Here is a 27,134-nt window from a genome sequence, read left to right as displayed (position 1 = left end):
TGCTACTGCTCTGTGATAGTCATTGATGTTCAGGGAGATCTTTTCCTGCTTGCAACTGTTATGAAAAGGTGCATAATTAAACAACTGCCGTTTCTCTCTAAATTTGGCTTCAGTTCAGTGAAGGTATTCAAGAAAGATAATGTTTGTTGTGGTGTTAAAGTTGATGTGGAGGTGAAATAAGATCAACTGAATTAATATTATTTTGATTCACAATAGGAGGGTCTGCATAAGAGTTCATGCAGTTGAACTAATACACTTTTGAAGTCCATTCAGCTTAACTTTCTTGAGCATTCGTAGGTAGACAAACCTGAATTTGTTGTGTAGTGTGGAGTGAGAGAATATGTGTATGAAAGAATCATGTTGGAAATTTTGAGATTCTTCAAGAAGAGACCTAACATAAGTAATTTTTAAAAATGGTATTTTTTTCTACTTTTTATCCAGGTTTTCTTAATATCCAGATGCAAATTTTGGCTGTAGTTAAAGCTTGAGATTTTTTTTGTTTCAGGAAAGAGTTGATGAATACAGGATTCTTTTTTAGCCAGATGCAGGAATACTTCACATTTAAAATAACTGGTATATTATCTTTTTTTTTTATTTTGGTGAACGTAGTTTATTTATATTTAATTTCTGTGAACATTTATCATAATGAATTCATCCAAGTGAATTCCACTAATCCAAAATAAACAGCACAGGAAAACTTGATCTAGCTTGAATGTCTTAAAATGGTATTTTCTCTTGCAGATGCTGCCTTCTTCCACAGATATTTCACAGGCCAATGGACAGCCAGAGGATCATGAGATATATGTCAAAGTGAATGGGATGACTGGGTCAATACCTGCAAACTCTCAGCAAAAGGTGGATAGCATCCACAGTTCTCGCATCACTCCAAATGTGTTTGCTGGTTCTCCTGTAAAATTAATAAGCCCGGAGAGGATCATAGCCTTGCATCGAGAACTAAGACAAAACCATCGTAAAAATCGCCAGGTCAATAAAAATTTTCTCGGTTTTAGTTTAGTGATCTATTATTCTTGGCAGTCATTTTATAGATCACATAGATATTTGAATGATTGCTTCCAGAGATGCACAGTTGATTGTTAGTTTAAACAAGCTGAGGATAATAAATGCTTAATGTTCTTCATTATGCATTTTCTTCCCAATGGTTTAGGAATGGCTTTTGAGGCTTGTAAAAATAATTAAAAGATTTTGTTTTCATTATGGTGTACTCTCTGGTAAGACCATCTTTGAAAATTGTTGGATGTTTAAAAAAAAAAGTTGTTATGTTGATCTTGTCCTACCTTTTTTTCCTCCAATTCTTTTTTTTTTTTTTTTTTTTTTGTGATCCAATTATTCCTGTGCCCTGAAGCTCTTTATAGTAATTTCCATTAACTGCAGGAATCCTGTTAAGAACAGAGCTGATCAATTGCAATTGCATTTGTGACAGTCTGCTGCTAAACTAAACACGCAGGAGATTTCGCCCTCTCTGAGACAACGTAACCTCTCCATAATTGTATGGAAACAAAATTCAAGTGTGCAATTACTGGAGCCAGTTAGCTAAAGTAGTGACAAATATTACTCTACTGAATTTCCTTTATAATCTTGGATTAAAATAAGTGTAATAAAACAATTTAAAGCATAGTTCCTGCTTTTGGCATTAATAGATGAAAAAAATCATGCAAGATACTGAAATCTCCTTTTAGTTAAGAAATTTATTATACAATGAAATGGTGACTCAGAATTCTGACAACATGTTGTTTAGTCCAGGGGATATATGTGACAGTTCAAATGCAGTTTCCCAGTCATTTTCTCTATCACACACTGGGACATCCAAGGTTCTGTTTTCTTCTCTTCTTTCCTCCTCAGATACCTTCAGTTGTCTCCTCCAACTCAAATCCAAAGGCTGACTGCAACCGGCCGATGATCCACGAGGAAGCCCCTTGGCCTCTGCTGTCAAGGATGAAGGATGCAGCGGTGCCTCCGGAGCGCAGTGCTTTCTGGGCCACGAAGGGGAGGGATCGGTTGTCGAAATGTGATGATGTATTTTGGGGTCAAATAGGAAATCAGCATGCAGGTGCTATTCCCCAGGGAATGAAACAGAAAAATGCCATTATGAATAAGGCATGGCTCTCTAGAGAAAAAACAGATGGCTCAACCTCAGCTACCACAGCAAAAAGCCATTTGTCAGACGTGTTGTCAGCAAGTAATAAAGGTCGAAATCCTGTGGGGAGAAATCAGCTGCACGGGAAAGAATAAAACCTGCAAAAATAAAACAAGGTAAAGCATCTGAGCAATGTGATTTTCCCATCGTTACAAAAGTACTAATAATTTTTTAAAACAAAGGTATTTTACTAGTTAGCATGGCCTAGCAACTAGTTTGAGTTGACTGGAAAATTTACATGAAAAAGAGCTGTAATACTTTTTGTGATCAAAATTTCTTAGAACATTTGAGGTCACTGAAACCTATGGATTTTTCAGTAGCCGGGCTGCCTCCCCATATTTTTTTTTTCACAATTTGTTTATGATTTGCTTTTCTTTTAACTGAGACTGTGAAACAATCTGTTAAATCACTTTTATGTATAACCCATTTCTTCAGTGTGCAGCGGCAAGTTCTGAATGAATGTCTGCCTTGCATGACTGTTTCCTCTGGAACTTAAGTAAATGTGGTGTCATGGACTTCCTAGAAACCCATTTTACAGAAATTGGGGGTACTTTTGCTGTTAGTGTTTCTTTAGTGTCCTGGGATTATTTTTTTTTTAGCTCTATCATTTTTTTTAATAAGTTGACCTACAGCAGGATACTCAATGTATTCCTGCAGGTGGTATTATCTGTAAAATAGCGTCTTTCAACTGTTACTTTTAAGTAACAAATTGCAGCTTAATTTGAGTAGTTTTACTCGACGACCACTTGGGCATCATCAGTACAGTAAGATCTGCATTCAAGGGATGGATGATTCAGACGTCACCTTGTGCTGCCAAACCCCTACACCTACAACAGGGAGAAGTGGATGCGGTGCCAGGCCACCTGCGCTAGCACAGCTGTGACAGTGCTTCCTCGTAGTCTGGCTCAGAAATAGTTGTGGTCTGGGCTGCATGAACCATGGATGGATCCTGGTTATGGGAGGGAGAAGGGAAAAGTGTGTCTGTGCAGGTGCACGTGTGCACTAATGCCAATTGACTCTGGACAGTTTAACTGAGCGTGGTTGTGAATTCCCCAAAACGCTGATTTGTATGGGCATCCCACCAGAGTTAATACTTTTGGAAAACCTCCATTATTCACATCTCCCAGCTATCTTTATTTGTAATCACTTTTATTAGAAAAAGGGCATTTTTAACACACAGTAATACGTGGCACTGTTCCTGTGCTTTTCCTCTGCCTCCACTGATTACCCCAGTTGGTCCACAGTATGTACTACTTTGTTTGACTGGTTTTGAAGAAATATTAATGCACACACTCACACTTTATTGTGGGAAAAAAAATCTTCATTTGCTCGGTAAGACAGCAGTGCAATTGCTTACAGCAGTAACTGAATTGGTCTTTGTCCAACATATCTTTAGAAAATACACACCAGATGCCAAGGGAAATAGCCTCTGGAAGAGATGTCTTGGAGCGCTGTCTAAGCAGAGGAGGCACCAGTGAGGTTCCAAAATCTGGGCTTCTGCTTTGATGTGTCTTTCTCTTCTTCCTAATGCCTGGCTAGCACTTCTGAAGACAGATCTACCTGATATCCAGCCACCAGCTGCCTTGTCAAATGTTAAGATATTTTGATGTGCAAAACAACATGTAAATATTTAACATGGTAACATTTATATTGCTAAAATTATGCTTTAAGTATTAACACTTGTGAGAACTTTTTTGGAGCTTTATCTTGCTGACAGTAAAATACAGGGCCTGGTAGTTCAGGCTGGAGATCAGATTGTAATGCATGAAGTGTGCTAATAATAAGGGTATTAATAATAATACCCTGTGATAGTAAGATAATAAGTCTTTGTTATCCTAGCGTATCTATCTACTTTGTGATTGGGACCATAGTAACTTACCAAGAAATTAAGCCTTCCTCAGTCCAGTCCCTTTCTATCAAAGACCGGTGTGGTTTATTTTAAACTATCAAGCTTCATTTTAAGCTAATTAGGTTATTTGGCCCCATTCTTCCTCTTGCTGGAATTAATAATTTTCTGAATAAGGGTTGCAGACACACACAAGGTGTAGATGGGGGAGCAGACACTTGCAAGCATAGTACCTGCATTGAAGTACTGTAATGCAAAATGGACTCAAGCAATTCCTCAGGCAAATGGATTCTGTGCTGGCACTTTGTACCCTTGCTTCACAAGTCACAGATTTCAGTTAATATCTTGTAGCCCCTTGTGTTTTTAATTTTTTTAAGATATCCGTTTTTCCTGCTACAAAGCCTTGTTTAAATATGTGCAGATATCATAGTTATTATTTGGCCAGCTGTTTCAGCTGCTTTTCATTTCTCTTAAGTAAAAATGCAAGATTTTAGACACTACAGTGGAGGAATACTAACAAATTAACAGCAATCCATTTGGAGTGTTGCGTGCAACAGCCTTAGAAAAGGTGGGCCAGCTAAAGGTTTTCTTTTTTGAACCTCTGTCCCACTCCATTTTTTTCCACTACTGAATGGGCAAATGAGAAGTGATAGTCAGATTATGCCAAATAATTATGCACTAATTGATGTACAAGGAGATTAGATGATGCATTGCACCATCAGACAAGGTCCCTCAAATTCCTTAAACACAGTCATTTATAGAAACCAGCTCCAAGATGTACAGTGGCAGGCCAGATGGTTTGTATATTGGTGTCCTGCCAAGCTGAGGTCCTTTGGGAGTCTGATCTTGCTCAGTGACTCATTCAGAATAATTAATATTGCCCCTTATTCTGTAAATGATTTGGTATTTTTTGAAATTGAGAGTGATCAGTAGCAATGTGCTTACAGAAAACATCTGAACAGTTGACTTGTGTTGAATCACCTGTGGTCTGCTTCTTATCATCCATGGACCCTCCCGAGTCAAATGACATCGTCTGTACTTGACTGGATGATCAGGACACTGGGAGGGAAGCTGGACGACAATGTGCTTCCTACCAGCAGACACTCACTGAGCCTGCTTCCCATTCAGACTCTTCCACTTACAAATACCTTGTTTGAAACAGCACAGAAAACGATTTGCTAGGATCAATAGTTCACATCAAATGGGTGTTTACTAACATATTCAGGTAATATTTGCCCAATTCTTTTTTTTTCTAGACTTGAACTCCCCAGTACTAAAGTCAAAATATCTCATTTTAGCAGCAGTCATCTCTTTTCTCTCTAGTTTTAACAGAAGTATTACTTAGAAATAGAATATAAATGCAATACGTGGAAGTAGTAACCTGAAACGGTGCATACTGCTTTTTAAAGGCCATGTGAAAGATAAACTTAAAAAGGAAACTTATGGTGTACCTGAGGCTACAAATGCACTGTAGCCCCTTTGGGGGACAAATTGGAATCTGAAAATCAAAAACCACTGGAAGGAATAGCCATTCTTCTATGCCAGGTGTAAATAGAAAAGAAAAAAAAATCCATCACTTTCTTCCAACACTGAACAAGCAGGTTTATGTAGTCAAAGAAAACTAATAATTCTCCTGCACTGGTGCTTTACCTGTTCTGCTTTTCTCGGGTAGGAGAGGTCATAAACATAAAATGTAATGCCAGTTTTTATGTTCAGATGAAAAGAAACAGAACACCTGCAATGACAGATCATGCATATTTTAAGAAAGTTCTCTTTAGTCAATGCAATTCTTGTATTAGACTACTCCTTCTATTCCTCTTATTTTTCAGGAAAATAGCATTCATAATATTTAAAAAAGTAATAAGTTGCCCTGTATTTTGTCTACACTTACCTGTGCATGCAGTCTCACTTAACTACCAATAATTCATTATGCCAGTTCAAAAGATAAGGTCAGCTGCCAGTTACATTTAACAATGTCTAAACCAGATATGGTTTAGACAGAATCAGTGGAAGGAACATGGCCTGCATCCCTCTTTGAGAACTGGTCTGCTAGAGAAGGCCTGGAAGGCACTGGAAACTATGGATGACAAAAAAAGTCTTTAAAGTAAATGATGCCAGTCTCCACTCTAGGTTCTCCCGGAGATTAAACATTTGTAGGAAATGCAGAGGGATTACTTTGGAAGCCTGCCACTCCCCATCTATTGCTTATCTTGTGCTATGACGAGCTTTTGTGCCGGTAGGAGATTTGGGGATCAGATCTGATGCTCAGCCCGTGGTAACTCAGTTCCATGCTCAGGACTGATTATTTGTATGAGTCAGAACAAAACCAAGTTGCCCATGATTAAATTTTCTGTAGTCCTTAATAAGTCCTGATTACATTTTTTGGGTAGCAATTCTGATTTGCAAAAGCACTAACTTAGTAAGTGGGATCAGGCCAATGGTGGACATTTGCCCTATAGCAGTTTAGCTCCCCATTGTCTCTTTTGCTGCTGAAAAAGGGGAAGAAAAAAGATCAGTGGTTGTGTAACATATTCTCAGTACATTTTTGTCTTGGTTTTATATGCATAAACTATTGAACTTTTACTGGGTAGGAGTTAGGCACCACTGGGAAAAATATCAAGCTCCCACAGTGGAAGCGAGACTGACTTGCACCCTTGTTAAAGATCTCTTGAACTGTAGCCACTGTCATATTTGATGCAATATAACATATCTGCCTTTGGAAAGCTTAATGTAGTGTGGCAAGTTCTTGAGAAAAAAAAGTTATGACTTGTGAAGTAAGCAGCTCTTAAAAAGGAGAGAAAAAAATAAAAAGGAAGAAAAGAGCTAGAGGATCTTGTTACAGATGATGGGTCAGGTTCATCAGGGTGCCACAGCAGCTCGGTTTCAGTCTGGTGATCCCGAGCAGCTGTAAGCCTGGTTTCTCAGGCACTGAAACTGTGTTTATGTTCAAGCCATTAGCGAATCAGGTCAAATATCTAAGGGTGGAGAGTTCTTTTTTTGGTGGGTTACTGGGAACATTTTATCAACAATTACTCAGAAATTAAGATGTTATCTGTTCTGCCTAGTCACTGCATTTTTGGTCACGGTGTGAGAACGTGAAGCAGAGTAAAGGGGAATTTCAGTAAAGGATTCCTTGAGTTCGCTTGAGTTGGACTTGTATTAATTGTATTTGGACAAGAGTGAGAAGCTTTGCAGTGCCGTGGCCTCAGCATATGGCTGTCTGGCAAAGCCTTCTTTAAGTGGGAAGCTCCTGGAGCACATTGTCGATTTTTGTAACGCGGCTCCGAGGCCAAAAGTCACGAGCGATTCTTTCTCACCCTTAGTGAAAGCCGCAGCTAGGAAAGGAGGACATGGCCGGCTCTTACTGCCCTCCCTTGCCCCCACCATCTGCTGGGTGCTGCCTCTCTGCTTTCCCATCTGTGGGCTGGGGACTGTCTCTCAGCAGCCACATCTTTGTTTCCAGCTGGCTGCAGACAGTCCCTTCTGGTGAATGGGCTTTAAAATCTAAGGGTGAGGCTGCCTAGCCGGAGGGTACGGATGGTTTGTGCCTGTTTGCGCAGGGAGCTTTGCTTGGGGGGCACAAGGCTGTTCTTGTCTCTCAGGGGGGCTGATTTGTGGGGGAAACTGCACTCCATCACGTAGCTGCTGTGTGGAGAGCGGGGGGGGCTGGGGGCTGCTCATCTCTGCCACCCTTACAATTTTGCATGCCTTTTCTGTGCTGGATGTGATCCCCAAGATGGTGTGGCTTCTGAATGGACAGTTAATTAGAGACCTTTTGTGGATGATGGATCTTTTGCAAATGGCGGTTTATGGATGAGCAGGCAGGTTGTCTGATGTACATGAGCTGGGCAGAAATAAGTAACAAATCGACTTTATATGGCTCCTATATGATCTGGATACCTCATCATTTTGCAAGGCAGAAATACTCTGTGTGTACCCTATAGCTGGTGAGCGGAAGCATAGAGAAGCCAAGGTCCAACTAAAGAGCTTTAATTAAAAGCACACTGAACATTATCAACAGTAAATTAAGACATTGTCTCATGGAGGACAATTCCTAAGTCTGAGCTGCAAGGTAGAGGTCTTAGCCATCATAAAAAAAATACATGACTGCAGAGGTTTTCGTCCCCTAAGTTACCTCTCGTAGCTCATCATGGCCCCATTGCCTCCTGTCCACAAATAGAAATTGCCGTCTCCTCAAACCTGTCAGTGTGGCTGCTCAAGTGATAAATCCCTGAAATCATTTCTGTCAAAATGAACCTGCTAAAGAGCAGATGACCACAGAAGGAGCTCTGCAAAAAGTTCTGGCGGTGTGTGGCAGGTGGGTGGCCCTGAGTGAGTGTTTGTTGTGGTTTAACGCCAGCCGGCAACTAAGCATCACACAGCCACTCGCTCACTCCCTTCCTGCAGTGGGGTGGAAGAGGCAATCAGGAGAGTAAAAGTGAGAAAACTTGTGGGTTGAGATAAAGACAGTTTAATAGGACAGCAAAGGAAGAGAAAATAATAATAATAATAATAATAATAATAATAATAATAAAAGAATATACAAAACAAGGGATGCACAACCCAATTGCTTACCATCTGCTGACTGATGCCCAGCCCATCCCTGAGCAGCGATCGCTGCCCCCAGCCAACTGCCTCCCAGTTCCTATACTGGACATGACGTCACATGGTATGGAATACCCCTTTGGCCAGTTTGGGTCAGGTGCCGTGGCTCTGTCCTGTGCCAACTTCTTGTGCCCCTCCAGCCTTCTCACTGGCTGGGCATGAGAAGCTGAAAAATCCTTGACTTAATGTAAGCACTACTTAGCAACAATTAAAACATCAGTGTGTTACCAACATTATTCTCATACTAAATCCAAAACATGACACTATCCCAGCTACTAGGAAGAAAATTAACTCTAACCCGGCCAAAACCAGGACAGTGTTGGAGAGGGTATTGGGGATAAATAACCTCTTTAGGTATTTGAAACCTAAGAAACAAAGCTGCAACTGGTGTAGTATCCCAGTGTGTTAGGTGGTCTGAATTAGGTTCAGAACAGAAAGTACATTGTGTGATGATGCTTAGGAGAGCCAGAAAAAATCACTGCTTGTTATATCTGACGTCTGCATCTTTCCGAGAACAGCACATTCCTGTAGTCCCCCTTTTAGACGTCTCTGTAAGACTGGGATTTGCACTGACTTTTGCATGTGGACAGACAATTGACTCAACATTTCCTGGCTCTTCTTGAGTGACACGACATCTTTACCAGGCTACAGAGTTAAGCTCTTTATTGCTTACAGCTCAGCCAACACTGCAGACCTTTACAGCAGTGACTGTCAGATGTCTGTCTCCCAGGCAGGGAATTTGTTATCATGTGTTTAGGAACTAAGCTTAATTCATGCTCTAGGGAGTGAGATTCTTTGGAACATGTATAAGTCTGAGTTAGTCTCCTGGGGTCCCTGACAGCCATGAAGAGAAATCAGCACTTGATCTAGAGGACAGGATTCATCTCATCGTAATGTAGGCCTAAAATAGGCAAGATGATCTGCACTCTAGAGGTGCCTTTTCAACTCACTGACTGTAAAGATGAATGGAGTGGGACTGCCTCAGATGTCAAGTCTACACTGCAGAAGACAGAGAAGGTGATTCTCACCCAGATTAGTTTAGTAGTAAATGTGACCAAGGCCATACAGGACCTGGTTGTGGTGATTTGGTAGTGCCTAGCAGGACAAAGACTTGAAATCTTCCTCCTGTGTCCTAGATGACTGCTCTGAACACTGGACTAGCCTTCTCGTAGGAGATAACGGGCATTAACACTTGGGAACCTCTCTTTTGTGTTGTTCTAGCTCTTTCTTGAAAGTTCTGCCTGAAGACATTTCCTTAACTATTTAGTTTTGTCTTAATTTATAGTCACCAACTCTGTTGGATTCACTGTAAGACGTTTAGGTACCAGTTCATAAATACATTAAATAGGAAATAAAATGTGTGTGTAGATCTGAAGCCTTGTTGACCTGACAAATTCTCCTGAGGCCTGGGAGATCAGAGACAGCATTCATCAAATGAGGCATTGAGCATATGCTGGGTCTAGTCCTAACACTCTGGAGCTTTTGCATAAAAATAAACTGGATTCACTGTTCTTTATCTGTGAACTGTGCGCTCCTCTTCAGTTGTGCCTGCTTCCCTTTGAATAGTGTAAAATAGGACAATGCAGAAGAGGGCAACAACTTATAAAACAGTGTTTTCAAACACATGGATTCAGCCTGAGCTGTGGAGAGTTTTCTTCAGTGGATTAGTACCTGCAGTGCTGCCATTCTCATGGGAAATCACGTAAGCACATGTATTTCCTTTAGAGGGCTTCTGACCTCTTTTGTGTTCTTCTTAATTTCTGTGTCCTAAGTAAGGTGATATTAAAACAAATCCTTGTTGGTATGCTTCCTTGGGAGCTTTACAGAGTGTAAAGGTGGGAAGTAGTTTCTGCTGCTCCTCAATTAAAAGCAATCGCTCAAATTCCTGCAAGTCTCCGGAAGATGATGTGTCTGCTAAGAATGAGTGCTGCCCTTTGCACTGGCAAACCGGATGCTGGGGAGAGAATAATGTGGTTGTCAAGACACATCTTTCAGTTTAATAAACCATTTTGAGAAGAAGGCTCTGCCTCAGTTTAATAATAGTCCTTGAAGTAAAAATTCTAAACTCTATCATGAAAATAAACACTCCCTTTCTATTTTGAAATAAACCTACATTCTTCTGCAGTACTGGGGTACATTGTAAATTAAGCCTTTTATAGACAAATGGGATATGAATAAGACAATTGCCTTAGCAGTATTATTAGGAGTAATAACTTCTGTTGTGGATAAGTCTGACCCTTTTTGAATGTAAAAACATTCATATTTTATTTCCTAGCCTACCTTTTCCCTCAGAAGAGGTTGTCTTGTCTGTAAGACTTATTTGAAATGTCATGATATATGTCCTACTGTGAATTACCACTTTTGAGCTCTCAGTTGAACAGAGGTCGTAGCAATATATTTGTTTTGTGCATCTCAACTGGATACTCTGGAAGCTTAACATCAGGGGCTCCTTCCTGCTCCAGAATGATTATTTTGGGACTGATTACCAAGTAACAGTGTTGTACAAAATGTCTGATTCTGCTTGCCAATCTCCTCATTGATTATCAGTAGAAGGAACTGCATTTCAATCTGTGTGCTTTACATTGGGACCCATGCTTAGGGGGTCTCGCCTCCCTTCTGTCCCTTGGCGGAGAGTTTATACTGCTCCCACAGTCCGTGCGCCCAGTGTGTCTTCCCTTGGCAGCAAAGTCGTTACATCCCCAGCCATCACAAAGCTGACACCCATCCATCGACACTCAACACAATAAAACAACAGTCACACAGACCTCAGGCCCTGGGAGCTGCACTGCTGCCTTGTGCATGTGAAGCTGTGGGATCCTTGGTATTTTGGGATTGCTGCAGCTGAATTCTGTGTTATTTGTTAATGACCACACAATTAAAAAATGAACTTCTAATTTATTGCCTAATTTATAGGACCACCTGATAGACTTATGACACAACTGAACTCATGCTTAATGACTAATGTGAAATAAAAGGTAGTGTTACATGGCCCAGTTAAATTAGATGCTCTTGATCTAATCCTGTCATTCAGCCACAGCTGTTAACAATTTTATGTCCTCATACAAGACTGTACCTTTGCTGCTCTAGGTTTTCAGGCTAAAAGAAAATCATATTATAACAAAAAATATAGCCAGAGCTTTTATAACTCAATAGGATAGGATATAAACATCCATAAAAATAATCAGAGATTTATAGGAGGATATGCTTAAGCTAATATGTTTTTTACCACATAAAATGTTATGGAGATTTTTCGAAGTCAGAAGAAAGAATTGGGTATCTGGATTTCATTGCCTTTCCCTTTTAGTTGGTAATGAACTCCTCTTTTGTCTTTGAAAATGTCCCCTAAATTATTGAATTTGATTATACACACCATATATAATCATACAGGGCTAAAGATGAGGATTCTTTGTGGTTTTTAAATTTCATTTTTAATCAGTGCAAATTTCTAATTGAAATATTTACCCATGGGAGAGTACAAATAAAAGTAGCTGAAGAACCTCTAGGTGTTTTCACTGGGACTTGATAACATTCACCTTTGTAAAAGCCGGCAAGCAATAGGACTGTTGAAAAGGCTTTCTGTCACCCTGGACATCAGAAAGCAGCTGCAGAGTTGACTGCTGCACTACAAGGACAGTGTAATCTTCAGTCACGTGTTGGACTTAATGGGAATTAACAGATTCCAGAGATCTTAAATGAACTTCACATTAGGAAGGACACTTTTCTTCTCCCCCATTTGGTGTGACAAGATCAATATCTCATCAGGGAAACCTTCAATACAGAATGTTTTCAATGAGTATATTATAAATAATGTTCTCTTGACTCCATTTGGGCTGTAGGAAAAAGAGTTTTCCTGGTATAATGAGTCGTAAGTAGAACAAAGATCATTTGGGAATAAAATGTAGCTGTTTGATCCATTTGATAATTTCCATCTGGATGGCATTTGCTTCCCTTGGTAAAGGGAACAGGAGCTGTCTATTTCTAGGCAATCTGTTCAGTTTCTTTCATGGAAAAGGACAGTTTAGCTATTCCTTCCATATGGGCATACATTACTACATCTAACAAACATGTTGTTCATCTTTCATTTTATTTAGACCCTCTAAGAAGTCTTAATTCCTGGGTGGGTTGGGATGGGCATTGAATATCCTCCCCCCCCCCCCAGAAATCAATAAGGGAGGGGAAAGATCCCCATTATTCTGTATAGACAGGTGCTAGTTAATTTACTAAAACAAAATAAACTTTGCTTAAGGGAGCAGAAAGCAAGATAGCTGTAAGGATATCAGAATAATCATTGTTTCTCTGGGCCTGACAATGCTGGAGCAAATACAGGTCTGCAAGAGTGGCTCCCTGCTATCATGGGATCTGAGTCATGCAATCTCTGTCATAAATTAAGCAAGTTCTACCTCAGGATTCCCCTTGTAGAACAGTAAAGTATTCTAAACATTAAAAGAATCATTATAATTGTAATGTCGTCTTGGCTAACCAAAGTACACCAAAGTTTTCTTAGTACAATGGGGTGACGCTGGTTAATGCTGCATTTTTGCCACTGCCCTGGGACTACTGGATCTTGTGCATTGTTAGCAGTTTTTTCCTATTTGTGGTTTTTTTTTTCTGTGGCAGCCTGGCCCTTTGATTGGTTTTCAAGAAGACTCATGTATCAGAGGGGGATATGTCAGAGCTGCTCCACTGGCACCCTGGGTGGGCAGCCAGGTCTGGACCCTGCTCCTCTCGCTGAGCACAGTCATTCCGGTGTGAATCCCTGTTGCCCAAAATGTCCTGAGGTACCTGAGTGCAATAATAGTGTACATAGGCACTGGTCCTTTGCCCTTGGATACTTTTATTTGAAAAGCAATTCTGTCCTCTGTGTCATAATTTTTTCGGAAGTGCTAGTGTCTAAAACCTTTGAAAAAGTACTGAAATCTCTTCCTAATACCCCTGTGCATAAAAGCAGGAAGGAGCAGTAGGAATTGCTGCTTTGCTGGTTGTAGTTTAAGAGGACAACCCTACTTTCTTTATGAAAAACAAGCTTGGAATTTTTTCCTTTGGCAAACCCATGTGATGTGGTCCTGCAGAAATGGAGTACTGTGTGACTGCATGGAGCCAAGGAAAGGGGCAAAAATTAAGAAAAGGATATGACTCAATGCCTGGTGGTTTAGGGCCACACCGTCTTCATCCTCTTCTTACTAATAGCCCCTGGATACTGCTTGTTCTCTCTTTCTTGGTTTGGTGTGACTTGCTGGGCTCTTTTAGCAATGAGTTCGAGTTTTGCTTTACCACACCCAGCATCCCCAGTGGATGCTGCTGTTGTAGATGTACCCAGGCAGCTTGACTGGAAGTTCATCCACAGAACAGTTCCAACTTAAAACAGCCTTTTGTTACTGCTACTGATCATCATTTGCTCTATCAGCAAAAGTTGCCACCCCTATATCAGATCCATGAGAGTATGGACAGCTTCCAAACATACTAGTTCAGCACCAGAGCTGTGATTTTAGCAGCAATTGCTCCTTAGAATTTTGTACCTGGAATTGTTATTCATTTTCATATTTATCAAATAGCTGTAAATTGAGACCTCTAGCTTGCAAATACTTGCATGATCTAAAGAAGTCTGTGAAGGATGATTACACTCCAATTTCAGTGGAAGCTTACACTGATTCAGTTAAAGTTCAGTTAGGGCCTGGTTCTCAGAGGACGTCAGTGCTTTGGGAATCACATATTTCAGCAGTGAGTTATGAATTTGGGATTTCAATGCTTAATTTTTTTCCATTGTCCTTGCTGCTTGTTGGTAATGTTCAGACTGGACACAAATAACCTGAGAAAGAGCAAGCTCTGACTGCTTACGTAGTGGGTTTAAAGTGAGTCCAGGCCATAACACCCCTGTTTGGGATGTGCAATCCAAAAGACAAGCACAATTCCTAACTTCCAGAGAGGACTTTTCTTTTCTTGTTCTGACCTTTAACAATCTGCACCAGTGAACAGAGCCACGTCGCAGGCAGCTGGTAGGAAGGTGCTCGGCTCTTTCGCAGCCTGCATTTTTTGTGCCTCCCCCGTGGGAAGGGGTTTCCCACCAGACCTCACCTGCCAGCTCCCCAAACACAAGGTTTTCCTGGCACAGTGAACCCAGTTCTCTCTACTGAGAAGCTCTGACATTTTTTGTGGTGGAAAATAAAGGATTTAGCCTTAATTCCAGGCTGGCTTGGCTGGCTGTCTCCTTCAGGAGTGCTCCTAAACTCTCATGGTGACAGGAGGTGATGAAAAAGAGTGTTGGTCAGGTTTCTGGTGACAAGGGTTCTCATTATTCATGAAGTTGAGAAGCCACAGTGAAATTACTAAGGATTTAAGCTTAGCAGGTGACTTGGCTAAAGGTGTTTCTTTCATACTCACTTTAAAGGAGGTGAGGAGGAAGAGGGCAAAGACATAAGGGAAGAAATGGTGGAAACAAGAATCTGTCCAGGAGCAGAAGCAGAGCCTGGTGGAAGAAGAGATGAAGTTGTGTTGAGGGGGAAGGACTAGAAAGAAAACAGGCAAACGTGTGTCAGGCAGGACAAAGATTTGAACTTGAATCCCTGCTTTTCAATTCTGATGATTATGTTTTATAAATCCGTACATATTCTTAATTCTTTAGCACATATTTGATTCTTCAGTAAAGCATAGTTAAAGCCAGAAACATTATGATTTGTGGTGAGGGTATGAACAGCTTCCTCTAGCGATGGAGGACTTTTTATGCTGCTAAATTACCCATATTGGAAAAAAATAATGTAAGTACTCTAATTGCTTGCCTTTCTCCACATTGGTGTTTCCATGGAGCATTTTCAGGTTGTTGAAGGAGCAAAGCACCAGAAATATTCTGTATTGCCTTATGTGTATGTTGCTCACATAGTGATTATAAAGAGAGAAAAAACATTTTTTATCAGATTTCTTACGGGTGCATTTTAAGAAGCAAGTGTCATATGATGCATTAGGCTATTCTTTAAAATAGGAAAAAAAGGAGGATGTGTGGAGTCTCCTTCTGTTCCCCAGAGTTTCAAGAACTCATGGCTAAGCCAGTTAACGCACACATTTATCATGCGAAATTCAGTCTCACTGTGCTGGAGGCCTTTGTACCTCCACAGCACACAGCCAGGATTAGCAATCTTCAGGTGGGTTGACTTACGTGGCGAAGCACGTGTGCCCAGCTGCATGGAGCCCAGGTGCTGAAGGACCTCTTGGGGAGGGGAGAGGGAATGGGTCAAAATGAAGAAACAGATGTTGTCTAGGCAGGAATTCCCACTCATTTTGTTTATTCACCTGGCTGTTGAGGAAACCCTGGGACAACATATGTTTTCAGCTGACAGCCTTTTCATAAGATTAGCTGTGACAAATGTTCCCATGGAGAGAGCTGATGTTTGTTACTGCTGTGTCACTTCAGTTGCAGTTGTGGATTTTCTTTTTCTCTTCCTCCAAAAATAGCTTTAAATGAGACAGAAGTAGTATCTGGTTAGCTAACAAATTAAACAGCCAGCTGAGATTTTCTTCCTTTGCCAGAGCCCTTAGAGCTCTCTTCGTGCTCTTTAAGATTTTATCCAGACAGATCATGGCTTTTTCAATCCTGGTGTTGTGTGACAGTTGGATCTGGCTAATATTTATGCCCTTAATGAGTTATTAAAGTGGGCAGCATCATTAAGAATTTATTTTCTGTCTTGAAGCCTTTTTTCAGACCTTTTTGTTATGAGACAACAGTGGCTACTGCTGGCAAAAGGGTCTTTGCTGCTTCAGAGTCATGGCAGTGCAAGGATTGTGCAAGTTGTGCCTGTGTGGTACCCCCACACGTGTTGACATTGTGGTGTGGACATCCTTTGAGCAATTAAGTTATAGCATTCAAATTATTGATGCAGTTATGTTAGGCATAATTTCCTAAAAATTGTCTTTATTCTTACTTGCAAAGTTACATCCTCATGTATTCTGCAGGCATATACTAGAATACAACTAGTGAAGGCAAATTGTCCAATTGTTCTGTTGTTTCTCATGCTTAGAGAATGGAAACTTGCTTGTGGATAGAAGGATAGAAATGTGCTTGTGGACAGAAAAGGAAGATCCATGAAAAAATGAGCCAGCAGCTGAAGGCAGATACCCTGGGGAATAGAAGAGGGCAGATTTGATGCTTTCCAGGGCTTCCATCATTTGCTGCTAAAGGACTTTCTGAAGCAGAGCTGGTTTCTATTTATTCAGTGAACCTCGATGGATTTTTCTTCTATTAGGTTGTCAAGTCTCTCTCGAAGCTGCATAAACTTTTTGTATTTGCAGCATACCATGGAAACGAGGTCCACTACTTAATTACATGTTAAGAACCACTTTGTTATGAACCTGTTACCAGTTAGTGCAGCCTGGCTCTTGTCATTCCTGGTTTCATTCTCCACTTAGATGCACTTTTACCCAAGAATCAGTCTTCACTGTAGAGTGTAAGGTTTGCACAAGAATCTGTCTAGCAAACAGCAGCTTTACTTACTGTTAGCTTTTGGACTCAAATTTCCAAAGCCATTTCAGGCCATATATAAAGTAAACATTTTTGAAAAGTCCTAAAATCTTTCTTCTCCAAAATTGTAGACTTTAGTATATATGGCCACTTACTATTTTTTCTTTCTTTTTAAGTGAGAGAAAATACTCACTGGGCCAATTCCAGGGCACAGACAAAATTTTCAGAGGTACAATTAATATTGCAAGCTGTGTTCTTTATCAGAGCTTGTAAGATAAATCGGGCAATGATAGGTACACTAAGTTAGGAAATAAATACCATTTCTCTTCTATTCCAGGTAAGTGCTGCTGTTTGAAATGTTTGACATTTATCATGTTGCATCTCCTCTGTATTTTGCACTCTGGAAATCCTCAACTTCACAAATTATTGTCTCAGGTTACTACAGACCAGGGCAAAGTGAATAGGAAAAAACAGAGTGAGAGTCTCTTCTTGTCAACTCTTTAAACCTGTGCATGCACAATTAACATCTTCGTGCTTCCTCTTCCTTTTTCAGTTGCTACCTGTTCTGAAAGAACTTTTAAAGCCAAAGTCTTTAGACATATTTCTACCCCAAATGCCCACATACTCATTCTGCTGTTGAATATTAAGACAGTCAGCCTTTTCTGTTTGAAGTGCTGTTTTTCTTCAGATTCCTGCCTTGAGAATTTCACAGCTATTTTTTCAAATGTTGTCTTTTGTTCCATGCTATACTGTTACACCTGCTTCTTTTCATTCACTATTTTGTCTGTTAAATAAAAGTCCCCTTTCATTAAAGTAATTTTACTACCACATGATCCAATATTTTAATGAAAATTTTATTAAACTGCCTAGCTAAGCCTAGTAGTGACAGACATGAGTAACTGTTAATATTTTGCTAATCTCCAAAATATAAAATTAAAAGGGAAATTCACAGTATTGATAAAGAAGTGCTGATAATAGAAAGCTGTGTGCCTGTTGAACCAAAGTATTTAAAGTATGTGCTGAAATTGCATTGTAACTTGAATGCTATATTGGCCAGGGGGTTAACAATTGACTTAATAGTAAGAACTCAGATGAAATGTTGTGCTGAACGGGGGGCACTGTTAAATTGACTTTCCTCACTGAAAAAGATAAAAGCTTTAGTGCCTGCATTTATGCTGTGTCAGTGATTTGAAAAGCTAATGAAAATAGTATTCTTGGTGTATTTTCTTTTTTTTTGTTTTGTTTTCTCTCCAGGGATGAGTTTGCCAGTTGGTTTGGTCTACGTTGTTAAACAGTGGGGAGAGGCAGCCTGATGGTTGGTTCAGAGAGATGGTGATGAATTAAGATGTTGCAATATGACTTTCATCACAGAGTACAAGGTAGGTTCAATATAAATGAATATTTCATGTTTTATCTCAAAAGACATTAAATTAGTTTTATTTAATTTTGATACTGGTTTTTTGTATATTTTCATTTAGATAGAGAAAACCCTGTATGCTAATTTTTAGGAGTGTTAATTTTCAAATACAGAACATTGATCTTGAAACACTCAATAAAATCAATATAACCATTTCTGATGACAAACGCAGATCTGACAGTTTTTGCAGAATGGTCACTGACATATAATCTATTCTGTTGCCTTACCAAAAAAAAAAAACCAACCCCCAACCCTAAGCCAGCAAACTAAATAGAAATATATGTCATCAGGATACTTTTACAATCAACTCTTTTAAATTGGTCTTAATATAATTATTCAATTTTTAGCTGAAATACTAACTTTAATTATATTTCCTATTCGCACTAGAAGGCTAGATTTCTCACTCTTCATTGGTTCTGGTCCATCACTTGGACTTTGACAGGACTTGGGTTGTACGCTGTTGCTGAGTTGTTGTCGTGGTTTAACCCCAGCCAGCAACTAAGCACCACGCAGCCGCTCACTCACTCCCCCCCCATCCAGTGGGATGGGGGAGAAAATCAGGAAAAGAAGTAAAACTCCTGGGTTGAGATAAGAACGATTTAATAGAACAGAAAAGAAGAAACTAATAATGATAATGATAACACTAATGAAATGACAACAGTAGTAATAAAAGGATTGGAATGTACAAATGATGCGCAGGGCAATTGCTCACCACCTGCCGACCGACACCCAGCCAGTCCCTGAGCGGCGAATCCCTGCCCCCCCCTTCCCAGTTCCTAAACTAGATGGGACGTCCCATGGTATGGAATACTCTGTTGGCCAGTTTGGGTCAGGTGCCCTGGCTGGGCATGAGAAGCTGAAAAATCCTTGACTACAGTCTAAACACTACTGAGCAACAACTGAAAACATCAGTGTTATCAACATTCTTCACATACTGAACTCAAAACATAGCACTGTACCAGCTACTAGGAAGACAGCTAACTACATCCCAGCTGAAACCAGGACAGTTGTCCAATTTGTATCAACTATTTATCTGCCTCTCATGAACTATGTAATGCTTGCTTTGATCACATTCAAGATCCCCACGCTCTTAAACCTAGTTCCGCTCTCACTGTGCCTTTAAAATACAGCAGTGCTAGGTTAATGGTTGGACTTGATGACCTTAAAGGTCTTTTCCAACCTAAACAATTCAATGATTCTAAATAGATTTAATGCTTGTGCAAGGTGCCAGGCTGATTACCTAGCAGATGTGGGAATCCTGTATTTATCAATAGATATAATAATTTACATTGATATAGCTATTGAAAACTTCAATAGGCTTGAAAGAAATACTTTTCTACAAAAATGAGAGTTCATAGTCTGTACATTGATCCTTTAGTTGCCTGAATGCTTTCATTACTATCAACGGAGGACACATGCTATTGGATTTGTTATGAGGGTCTGAGTACTTCTTTGCTACCTGCTGCTCCATCTTCCCCTATCACAGATCAGAGTTTCTGCACTTTCACAGTCAATTCAATACTTCCTCTGTCTGCCCCATTATGGCCTTTCCCCATTTCATTCCCTCCAGAGACTCTACAATACTGTTAACCATTTCTCATAGCTCCTGACAACTGGCTAGGCAGGAGGCAGTACTTGCTGCAGCTCACCTGGGTCTAGGTATGTGCTCATTTTAACAAGCACATATGTGCTGACTGATTCAGGATCACTTGCCCCTTTTTTTCTTGTGAAAACTGAAATCCCTTTCCAATTAACTATTGAAAATGTGTTCTATTATCAATATATAAATTTAGTACATTCTCTTCTTTATACTACTTTGGTATAGATGCAATATTAAAGGTACACAGGGTATTCTGCCACTGTTATCTGTAGCTTGAAATTATGTACTCTTTGCAATTCTTCCACATCTTCCTATGCATAATTAATTTTAAATATATGTCTTTGCTGCCTTTTCCAGTTCTCTAAACACAGTCCCAATGAGTGTAACATCACTACTCCTAGTCATCTTGTCATTTGGTTTTATGCATGTTATTATCTGAAATGACTTATGAACTTTCAAAGGGATGTTGTTTCCATCTTCTTATCAAGGGCTTGATCCTGCCTTATTAAAGACGACAGTAGTCCTATTTTTCTTTATTAAGTACAATTTCCATAATACAATAACTTCTGTAACTTGTGGTTTAAGATCTCTCTATATACACACACATTCAGGAACAGCTCTTCAGGCTGTTTAAATTGTTTGTGTTTCATCATACTAGGACAGTAGTTGAAGAATTATTATTGCTCATGGTTGCTGTATGTTTGTGTCTGGTTTTTTCCATCAGTGTGTATACTCTGGTACTCAGGAGAATTTTTTGCAAGCAGAAATTGTAGTTTCACGGCTGAAGCCCTTGCTCAGCATTACACTAAGAGCTGATTCTTTGAGCAGCCTCCTCAAAATCCATTGCTTCCTGACGATTAAGTTGCTCTTTGCCATGCAAAGCTGAAATTGAATCCAAATGGCCCAAGTTGAACTGAATGGACTGAATATGTAGACACTGACTTAAAAGAGAATTTGAATATATCTGTGCAGCCCCAAGCAGGAACACGTACCACTTCATTTATGCAAGAAACACCGGGTCAAGTTGGAGGCATTCTGACAGCTTTCTGTAACACAGGCACAGGCAGACCAAGCTGGTAGCTTCCTATGAAAGCCTGGAAATGTACCTTTTGCTTGAAAATAGCATCAGATTTGCCTGAATGCTAAAGATGCTTAATTATTTAAAGATGCTTGAGCAAGTCAGTTACCTAAATATGGATGTGGGGAGGAGGGGAAGAGTAGTGACTATAGGATTTGGCCTAATATAGTTAGGCTGGTCTTTACATTTTTACATACACATTACTGTCTCTGGTTGCCTTTCTGCAGTCATTGGTGGGTGTGAATGTGAAGATGGGTTTGGAACCAGATATTAGAAATCTTTAATAGGACAACTTCTAGTCAACCATGTGAATACCACAGCTGGGATAGGGGCAGAGAGGCTTTTATGTTGGTTGTCTCCAAGTCTGACAAAACATATACTTGCCATTTGAGTCCATCTAATCAGATCATGATAAACTAGATGCTATGAAACATAGATCACCCTTTAATATCCACCTAAGACTTCATGACCACCAAAGGCAAATATCTATCCTATATTAAATCATTTAAATATGTGCTTTTCACATCAACATTTTATTCTATTTTTGTTTTCTGCCATGGTTATACACAGATGAGGAATTGCATAAGTCTGCCATGAGTTCAGCAAGTACCAAGGTAACCCAAGTCTTTGTTGAAAGACATTATTTATTCGATCAGTATTTAATGCGGAGCAACCACTGAACTGCATAATTTGATAGAGATGGGTGTACTGTTCCCTGAATACCTCTAATGCTCTCGTGCTTTCTTCACTTTTTAGAAGCAATGTAGGAGAATAAACACCAAATGGTGTGTTCTGGAAAAAAGTGTGAAACAAGCTAATAGTACTTGGTATTGCACGTATATTTTCCTGGCAGTTTTTCTGAAACTCTCTTGGGGGCTCAGCAGTGTCTCTTAGCCAGTTGGTTGCTCAGGGGTTTTATGGGCACACGGAGGTTGGTTCCCAGCACACAATATGCGATGTGTCTTCTCAGACACACATTAGTTTCTCTTGGGATTTGTGGTTCCTCCCTCAGCGAGCCCTAGCAGGCATCGAGTTAGTCGTTGTAAGTGGTAGGGTGAGACTAGGTCAGTTGGCTCTTGGTAGCATTACTCCTGCTTAGCCTTCGCCATGCTCGTTGTTGGCTCTGACTGCCAAGGGAGCTTCTAACTCTGTTATGGCAGCTCTTTAAACAGCATCATTTGCAGCTATTACTGTAAGTACACTAAGATTGGGTTTCTTTCTCTGAGCTACTTAGAGTTCATCCTGAATATTATCCAAAACAAATGCTGTGAAATCATCGTCCATGGTGCTTTGCCTGTATGTCCTTTTTCCAAGATGTCTTAATCATCTGTCATTATTTAAGTTGGTCTGTGATCTGAAAATGCTCATTTGACCCTTTGTTTCTCATGTCAATGCCTGCATCTGTCCTTAGAAATTCAGTAGTAGTAGTAGTAGTAGTTACTTTTTCTGTCTTCCTACCTATGCGTCAACTGTATATGCAGGTGATAGGAGTACGATAACGAATATGGCAATGCTGTAAGCGATACGGCCCTATGACAAATTAGTTTATCTCGTCCCTTTGGCCCCCTCCACCTGATCTCTGCTCCAGGGGGCTCTTCCAGCACTCCATGCCACTGAGCTAGGAGCTGGCATTAAAAAATACAACAGGCAAGACCATTTTTTCTATGTCTTGTGAAATTCTCACAGATACAAATTGCTCCTTTGCAGGTCCTGTGAAGGGGGTAAGATTCTCTCAAGGGCTGTTAAATACAAGCATTTTTATGTCAAGGATAATTGTTAAAGTCCAGGATGTTATTGCATTCTCTCCCACAGGAAAGGGAGAACTTTTTTTCAGCGTGATTTAACACTTTCAGTTCCCTAAAAGATTGAGATCATAGACTTGAAGCCATAATAATTTTTAGCATGAAAGAACTAATTTAATTTATAAACAATTTTATGACCTTTGGTGATATGTTTACAGCAACAGTCCGGATGCTAAAACCTAGAGCAGTGAAGCTATGAAGTACTTTGCCAAAAATATATTTTACAAAGTTCTAAAGAATGACAAGTAGAGAATAAAGACTTTAAATAGTAAGGATTTAAGGAGACCTGCATTACTTACAAGTGGTCTGATATTCCTGTGTAACCTAAGTGTTCTAGAATAAAATAAAAGTCAATGCTATTTCTCCTCTGTATCTCATTTCATGTACCCCATATTACATATACATATTACATAGTACACAAAGTACTGCAATCTCTGCTGCTGCAATCAGGTAAAACTCCTTTCAGGTCAAAGGGTTAGTATTCATTTACTAGCTTGGTCTACTATTGTGTCAGAAAACGTTGCCTAGTGAGTAGTGTTGCTAAAAAGGCTATAGGATACTCACTTATTTTGCAATTAATATTTCTTCTTTTTCCAGACTGTCTCAGAAAACTCATGTTCTCTGTGTACATTTCAAATCAGTGTTCAAACTGCTGGTGGTTTTGGCTTGGTTTCTGAGAAGACAAGTGTCCAGTGCAGTTGTAGGAGAGAAGACTCATGATTTGAAGCTCAGCCTTGCTCGGAAAAGCAACAGCCTGTTGCCAGCTCTTGTAAGGTAGCAGTCGTATTCTTCATGTGAAAGTTAATGCCAATGTTTACCCTCAGAGCATCTCTGCGAATCTTGCTATTGTCTTTGTTGCAAAAGTGTCTTTAATTTAAATATAGGCCTGTTCTAATAAGGAGACGCTTTTACGCCAAAGAACCTGTAAAGGGTCAGTGGTACATTAAGGTAATTCAGCAGAAATGCACAAAGTGGTTTAGTGTTACTTTTTTTTTTTTTAACTAACTGAAGCATCTGTTTATGATTCCTGACTAGATATCACATATCTGGGGGAAGCAAGTTTCAGTGCCTCATTAAAGGCAAGTTCCAAGTGACAGCAGATGGAGTTGGAGCTAGGATTAATTGTAAGGGAAGTGAGAGCTGAGGGTGTTTGGTTTCAGTTTTAAGAATCAAACCTCCTGCCCTGGTTAACACTGAGATATTTGGATTTGATACAGATTGATAAGGAGATTACCAGAGCAGGGAGATAAAGAGCAACCTCAGATCACCTTATTAGGACCTGGTTTTATTCACTGTAACATGGAAAAACTGTTAGTAAGAGCACAATAAAAGACAACTTAGCTATGGCAAAGTTTGCTTTCAGAATTTAAGAAAACTAGTATGTAAAGACTTGTGGGTTAGAAATACAGGGAGTTGAAAGTTTGGACTACCTTCTAAAGCTTGGTTAAGAAAGTTAAGATTTCTTTTACTGAAAAAAGTAGGAGGCAGACATTATGTCTTGGTGAAGAGTGGAGAAAAATACCGGCTAGGTAGACAGTGTCTCTGGTAAAAAGATTTTAGTCAGGTCCTTCCATGGTTATTCAAATGTCTTTAAAAGTTAGGTTCCTGCAGTGCATGAAGGAAAAGAGTGAGAAGGTCAGATCTCCTCACCAAGAATGCCTGGTCTGTAAGATGTGACATCTGAATTTGACTTTGGGTTTGGCTGGGAGAACATTACCCAGCGCTGGCTGGCTACCCAGAGATTTCCCCCTGACCTGAGTAATTCTGCATTACACACATCCTAGAATGCAAATGGAAATAATAAATGCCAGCTGTGACATGCCCCTGCATGCACAGGCTGACATCAGTAAGTAATGGTAGTTGTTTAAATGTTTTATTGGTTCAGGTTTTGAAATGCTTTGTAGTGCTATTGAAAAGCCATCAAGCCAGCCCTTCAGCAGGGAGCTGTGGCAGGTCCCTTTACCCTAAAAGAATATATATGGTATTGTAACTTTTATGTATGAATAGGTACTTGGGTCTAAAGGTGATTTTTTTTTACCCAGATCAGAGTCACTAATGTTCAGGTGTGAACATGCTTTGTAATGTTCCCTTCTTACGCTGTTCTGTCTCAGAGAGGAGATCCTCCGATTCATGACTCCTAGACAAGCCTCCCACGTTAAGTGTCCTTGCATAGTCCGTGTCCATAGTCCGCGCTGTACATTGCCACAAAAATGAAATCAGTCAGCCTGCTAGATTACAAACACAACACAAATTTACTCATTTGAAACAGAATCTTGTTTGCTTTGGGATTTTTTATTTTTTTGTTTTTACCTTTGAAATCAAAATGGGAAAACTGTTAATTTCGCACAACTGCAGGCAGCATTAGTCTTGGTGACAAATCTGAAAAAATAAAAGGACATTATCTTCATCCGACAAATAAGAGAGAGATCTTCCTTGTTTATGCTGTATGGTAGTCAAGGCAAAATGATTTTACCCATCTAAATGAGAAAGCAGTGATTCTTAGGTGTTTATTGCCATACAGTAGATTCTGCAAGTTTGGTGGTTTATTTTTAATTAATGCTTGTAAAGCTTTAATTGAAACCCTTCACACAAAATCTTTAAAGTCTCTGATGATATTGAATAACTTATTCAACAGATGCAGATTTAAATTTTTTTAAAAAATTCTTTAATATAGTTTAAGACCCCCTCTTTTTTTTTTAATGTAGATGTCATTTGACCTATGCCAGATAAAACTGAAAACTGTCTCGGCAAATAACATACCAGATTGTAGTGAGGAAGTGAATAGAAAGCTAATGATGAAGAAAACTAGTTGTCTTGGGTAAAAGCAAAAATTCTGAGTGCTGGTGAGAAATACTTTTTTATTTCATAGTTTTTATAAGGAATGATTGACTTACATTGTAACAGGGACAGGTTGATGCGGCGCATTCATATTGAGTTGGGTTGTAGAGGGGGTCTCCAGAAGTGAATAACTAATGTTCTGTACACTGTGTCCCCAGCTGGACACTCAAAGGCATGCTTTTGATCATCTTTGCCCCAATCTCTTTTGCTGTTCTTTAGAGAGTTCATATGGGGGAAGATGCAAAGTGAGCAATGAGAGAAAAATGCAAGAAGTGAAGTAACACTTCTCTTGGGCTGCATGGGATAGTCTGTCAGCTTTCTTGAGCTTCATGCTCAGCAAAAGATGGAAATTGTTATTTAAACTTTAGCTAAGAAATATATACTTACATTAATTGTTACAGTATAGGTTTTGCTTTTAACTGTAGTAGATGGAATATTTTTCAGATGGAAAAGTAACTTTCTTTTGTGAAGGTGTCTCCTTAAGTTGCATGTTAATTTATGTAGCACCATTTGCGCAGTGCACCATATGCTAGGGATTCCCTTCTTCCCAAACTGGGCTTCACTGATTTTCAGGAGTAACATGAGGAGTAATGTCTGCAGTGCCAAATTTGCAAAGATACAGAGGTAGATGTCTAGTTGGTGTAAATCCCTAACTTGCATTCATATTGGATGTGTTGGCTTCAGTGTTTAGTCTGCACTTTTGAAATTAATCTCCTGTTCCTCCCCTCTTTGCTGTGTTATAGATAACATAGGGGAGTAGGCAAAATGGATTTCTTCTAAGTGAATCTAAACTGGAAAATGCTCTCCAGCTGCTGATGGCTTTCAGTCCATCAGACCAGACTAAAGCTATTCCAAAATCAAGCCCCCAAAATTTGTACAGTATGAATACTGGGTCCTTAACACCAGATTTCTGCTCTATCTGCTCCTATTGCACTTTATTACTTGCTAAGTTAGACAAAGCCAAAAATATTCATGGGAATTTAACATTTTAACTGTGTTTTAGATGTTTTTGTGAACCACTAAAGGTACCTTCAAACACCTCAGTAGGTCAGGCTCTATGACAACAAACTCGTTTTCAGTGCTCTGTACCAAAATATTAAAAAACTGTCTAAATAAAAATATATTTCCTTTCCCCTAAATATGTTTCACAAAATAGGAAATGCCTTTACAAGCAGGTCTTTGCTAAAAAAAACAAACAAAGGAAACCCCTTTGTAACCAGGTACTTTTCAGACAGTTGCAAACATATGGTCTTTGTTCTTATAATCATACAATCTTGAAAAAGCTTTGGTAACTTGGGACCAAAAGGTTATTTGCTGTTAATGGTATATTAAATACTTATTTGCATG

The 27,134-nt window shown here is 39.6% G+C and overlaps 1 protein-coding gene across 2 annotated transcripts in view; it reads left to right on the top strand.

Moving 5' to 3' along the window:
- Window positions 1-27,134, top strand: part of C1H4orf50 (chromosome 1 C4orf50 homolog) — an 85,324-nt gene that overhangs the window by 33,119 nt on the left and 25,071 nt on the right. Inside the window, exons 12-15 of one of the 2 annotated variants that reach the window (XM_069793864.1) lie at window positions 742-984; window positions 1,861-2,271; window positions 18,307-18,431; window positions 23,547-23,723. In XM_069793864.1, coding sequence (XP_069649965.1) covers window positions 742-984; window positions 1,861-2,250 — 633 coding nt within the window. In that variant the 3' untranslated portion in view covers window positions 2,251-2,271; window positions 18,307-18,431; window positions 23,547-23,723. The remainder of the gene's footprint in view (window positions 1-741; window positions 985-1,860; window positions 2,272-18,306; window positions 18,432-23,546; window positions 23,724-27,134) is intronic. The other variant, XM_069793855.1, reaches the window with a different exon arrangement.

This window comes from Haliaeetus albicilla, chromosome 1 (genome assembly GCF_947461875.1).
Source record: "Haliaeetus albicilla chromosome 1, bHalAlb1.1, whole genome shotgun sequence".
Taxonomy (NCBI): domain Eukaryota; kingdom Metazoa; phylum Chordata; class Aves; order Accipitriformes; family Accipitridae; genus Haliaeetus; species Haliaeetus albicilla.
This window is presented reverse-complemented; position numbering and strand designations above follow the sequence as displayed.